The sequence below is a fragment of the Amphimedon queenslandica genome, unplaced genomic scaffold, assembly GCF_000090795.2.
Source record: "Amphimedon queenslandica unplaced genomic scaffold, v1.1 AMPQUscaffold_11372, whole genome shotgun sequence".
NCBI lineage: Eukaryota > Metazoa > Porifera > Demospongiae > Haplosclerida > Niphatidae > Amphimedon > Amphimedon queenslandica.
This window is the reverse complement of record NW_003548386.1, coordinates 5,067-9,388: the sequence shown is the minus strand read 5'-3', so window position 1 is coordinate 9,388 and position 4,322 is coordinate 5,067. Positions and strand designations below refer to the sequence as shown.

At 34.7% G+C, this 4,322-nt stretch overlaps 1 protein-coding gene and 1 long non-coding RNA gene across 2 annotated transcripts; one reads left to right on the top strand and one right to left on the bottom strand.

Annotated features, from left to right (window-relative positions):
• Window positions 1-220: 220 nt before the first annotated feature.
• On the bottom strand, window positions 221-4,013 carry LOC109589384 (uncharacterized). Its single transcript, XM_020005475.1, has 5 exons — window positions 3,886-4,013; window positions 3,677-3,764; window positions 1,074-1,240; window positions 747-974; window positions 221-336 (listed from the first exon to the last, which is right to left on the bottom strand). The coding sequence occupies exons 1-5, from the start codon at window positions 3,995-3,997 to the stop codon at window positions 221-223; spliced, it is 711 nt and encodes a 236-aa protein (XP_019861034.1). The 5' UTR covers window positions 3,998-4,013.
• LOC109589385 (uncharacterized) lies at window positions 1,856-2,140 on the top strand. Its single transcript, XR_002188669.1, has 2 exons — window positions 1,856-2,037; window positions 2,080-2,140. It is a non-coding gene; the product is annotated as an uncharacterized LOC109589385 (long non-coding RNA).
• Window positions 4,014-4,322: the final 309 nt, after the last annotated feature.

The following is a 4,322-nucleotide window of genomic DNA, read 5'->3' as shown; positions in this document are numbered from 1 at the left end:
AAACTGGAGTGACTATAGTATACTGAATATAATCATAAAGAACATTAATTATTTTATTAACAATTAAAGTATTATATACCTATTCATTTGTGGAATCTTTGTGGCCCGAAAGCTTTGCTAATTTCTGCTATGTACATGTACATGTAATTATATACTTACAATGTATGTACATGTACACAAACTATAATTAGACATGAGCAACAAGAAATGTAATGGTGCTTTAATCATTTGATAAAGGACTAACAGTATCAAAAGTATCTTCTCTTTGCTTTAGTACATGTAAGTACTTGATAATTCTGTTACATTCTTCATTAAACATGGAGACATATTTATCACCTACATAAAAGAAGGGAATAAAAAATACCCAACAAATACAATGTATATTAGGCACAACTACAACATACAATGTAGCTACAAAGTACATGTAGATGCATGCTAACAATATCACAACTATTACGTGCAGGACAAAAGATCCTATTCATAAGGTGCTCCTCCTGTTCTAGTAAGATTTAAATAACTCAAACATGAGGGGACATCTTAAACTGTAATACCATGACACTTCACATACACAATACATGCATGTACACATAGTACAAACTGAAGAAAGGGCATTAATTGGAATTAACTAAACAAGAAAGCACATGCATACATGTACATGTACATGTACAATATGTAGTCTAATAGAAAAACATAAACAGCACATGATACAACATTGATCCTAGCACACACAAACTAATGATACTAACCAAGGACAGTAACTGCTGTGTATAGTAGTGATACCATCGTCCAATAAACATGTAATAATACATGCATCCCGTCTTCGTTCAATTGGTCACATGACTCTAACGACTGGATTGTATTGGTCAGATTAGTGATGATGCCGTCAAGTGTTGCAGTGTGTGTCATTAAAGACAAGCGAGAGACATAGGTAACAATGAAATGAAGAAACTCACAACAATACTTTAAAGATACACCTAATAATAATAATAATAATAATAATAATAATAATAACAATAATAATAATAATAATAATAATAATAATAAGCAATCTAATTTACATGTTAAATACTTACTGTTGCCGGTAGAGCTAATTATATTGTATAAATGATGTCTGAATATTAAGAATAAACTGTTGTTATTGTTGTTATGTAAGGAAGAGCATGTGACTGTCATGTGACCAAACAAAGGAATGGATCCACCAGTGAAGCAATGGGGAAAACAATCAGTGCAATCTAAAATACTAGAAATAAAATTAATATAAAATAATAATAATTTAGGTAAAATAAAAGAATGCCAAATAAGACAAAAATATACATGCATGTACATACAAATGTATGCAGCAATTTTGGTTAAGGGAAATTCATCATAGTGATTTCTTCACAGCACTTCCTATCACCAATATTAATGCTTTGTGAATTGTTATAAATATTGGATCATACAGGTACACAATAATACTGTAATAGACTCTAGCCCAAGGTGCATGTACATGTATGGCTAAACCCATCAGTCAGAAACAACTCAAAAAATTAACATTGCATTTGCATAACAACATCAATAAGAACGTGCAAAGTGAAGGCAAATTTTTGCAAGTTAGCACGGGCTATAGATCATGGACAGTAAGAGTAAAACATGCTACATGTACTTCACAGCTACATTTAGTAAGTCTAGTTAGAGGAATTTAGCTGGGCTAAGACATTCCTGTTTTAAACGAAAAGGTGCGGTATAAAAGGCGGGGCCCTGGGCATGGTGGCTTCCGTTTTATTCACGTGTAAAAATGTCGGCTCTAGATGGTGTTGCTTCTTCAAGGAAAAACGCAGGAAGAAAGAGGTTTTGGTACCAAATGGACTTCCATTTTACTCTCAAAGAAGACAAGGACCAGTTCTAGTTAGGCTTGATCGAGTTAAGGGGTCTTTAGGCACTAAAAGAAGGCACTGGAACTGCTGTCTCATTTACTCGCCGATTTAGTTTAAAAAGAGAATCATTCTGAGGCTCTATCACATGATACTAGTAGTTCTTCTGCTATGCTCAATACTTCAGGTAGTTATAATGTGTTTAAATTAGTGGTTATATATAAATAAGGTATGGGTGATGGGGACGAAGAGCAGCCATTTTGTGCATAGATATAGGATCGGCTGTTGGGAAACATACATTTGCGTTAGTGTGGTATGGTTGACCGAAAGATGATCAGTTACAGACAGGTATTCTTTGTTAGTATTATTATTATTTTTACTATTATTATCAACATCATCAAAACTATTCATAATTTTAGATCGTCATGTGATTTGTGCTGAATTTCGATTCAATCCCAGTTGTGAGTCCTGTAATCGTAACTCAAGTTTATTAGTTACTAGATACAGAAGTAAGTATTATTTGTAATGTAAAGTAATGATATGATGGCATTAATATTTTTAGGCTCGTACTAGCATTTTTCTTGTACTGGTATATTACCATCACAGTACTGCCATATTTTTGTCGGCATCACTGGGCACAGTTGGGAAGAGGTACACAGATACAGGAGGCTCCTCACCATCCCAATATCTATTCAACCCTATATACATAATGTTTATATTTTTAAAAATTTAGAATAATATTTTTGTATTTACTTCTTCCAGTAGATCGTTGAATGTTACAACTGCTACCAGTACTAGGATCTGAATGAGGACCATGTTGGGGTCTTTTGCTGGAACCACTTATACTTGATGGTGGCTGATATATGGTAGTCAGCAGGGCTGTCTGGTCCCAGTGGTAGCGGTTCTTGGGCTGGTTTTCTGTGTAGTAGTGAGGGCTATTCCCTTGCCACTATCACTTATTACCTGCCTGACAGCATCATTGCCCGTGTTTCTTAGGCTGTTGGCAGATTTTTCAGAATATACAATATAATATTTGATAATAATGTAAAATTATTACTTCAAGTCAATTATACCATTTCTCTCCTTGCTATGCTTTCTAGGTGTGCTTGTAGGTTAACTCTCTCACCTTTGCTAATTTTAATGTTTTTATAATGCGTTTTGCTAGTGATTTAGCCATGATAAGAACAGTGCCAGTGCGGGAGCCATTTTGTTATTTTCAAATTTCATTCAATCTGGCCGCCATATTGTGCCCAGGGCACCTCCTTTTATACTGTGATCGACGGAAGCGATTTCATGACGTTGCGTGAATGGTTTTATAGTGCACCTTCTTGTTTAAAGGGTGAGGGAGGCTTTAGCCCATAAACACTGCACTATAGACAGTCAACACATCCTCCATCCCTTCTAGAATAAAGATTTGTTAATGTCCATTAAGGGGATTGTCTACCTAGACCACAAGTTTATACTGAACCAGACTGATAGTATAAACTATAAACAAGCAGAAATGGGGTAATTTTTGAAAGGCTTCTGATTCTTTCTTTAGCCAGCCCTATGTCTGCTGTCAGAAGACTGGATAAAGAAATAAACATTACATGTACATTGTAGAATTAATCAAGTCAAATTAATTAAGTTAAAAATAGGATATTCTCATAGTTGTACATATACCAACATTATCAATGTTACACAAAAAATCCTATTCATTTGACAAGGAAAACAGTAGATAACCCCTTGTCAATGAACTGTTAAAAATCCCAAATCCATTATTATTATTATCACTAGGCAAATATGACATTAAAAGCACACCTCACATTAATTACTCATTATCATACCATTGTAACAGACCCTGCTTCACAAATCCATTGTGCAATAGCTTGATAGTCCTCCCAGCGAATGAAGAACAAAAGAGCACGGGAAAATCTAAAATAGAACGGGAAAATCTAAAATAGAAAGACAAAGAGACCAATAAGTGTGTTAAGTCGTAGCAGAGCACGAGGCGAGCCAAAAAAAGTCCAGGAACTAAGTGAAGGCCTTGTCTTACCTTCTTCACTAGAGCGAGAGGATTGAGGAACAGGTGAAGGTTTAGAAGAAGGCGGAGGAAGAGGAGAGGAGGGAGAAGAAGGGGCAGAGAAAACCTCAAACAATGCTTCCATCACCAAACTGAAACCACGTGGCACGTAGCAAGTGTTTTTTGTGAAATTTTCGTTCACGTCTGTATACTTTATTTAATATTCATAGATCACAGACTAATTAAAATTCATCGAATAATAAGGAACAGACAGAAATTAGGCTAATAGTAAAATATTTTAAAAGTAAAAATGTCTTGCCTTGCAGTTGCCCGTTTTTTTTCTTGTCAGCCTAGCTAATGCACAAAAATAAAGTACTACAATAAATCAATCTATAGCCCAACTATGTTAATAATAATATTTTTCCTGCTAATAAAGTCTATACTTCCTATGATTGCACCGGAGTTAAGAT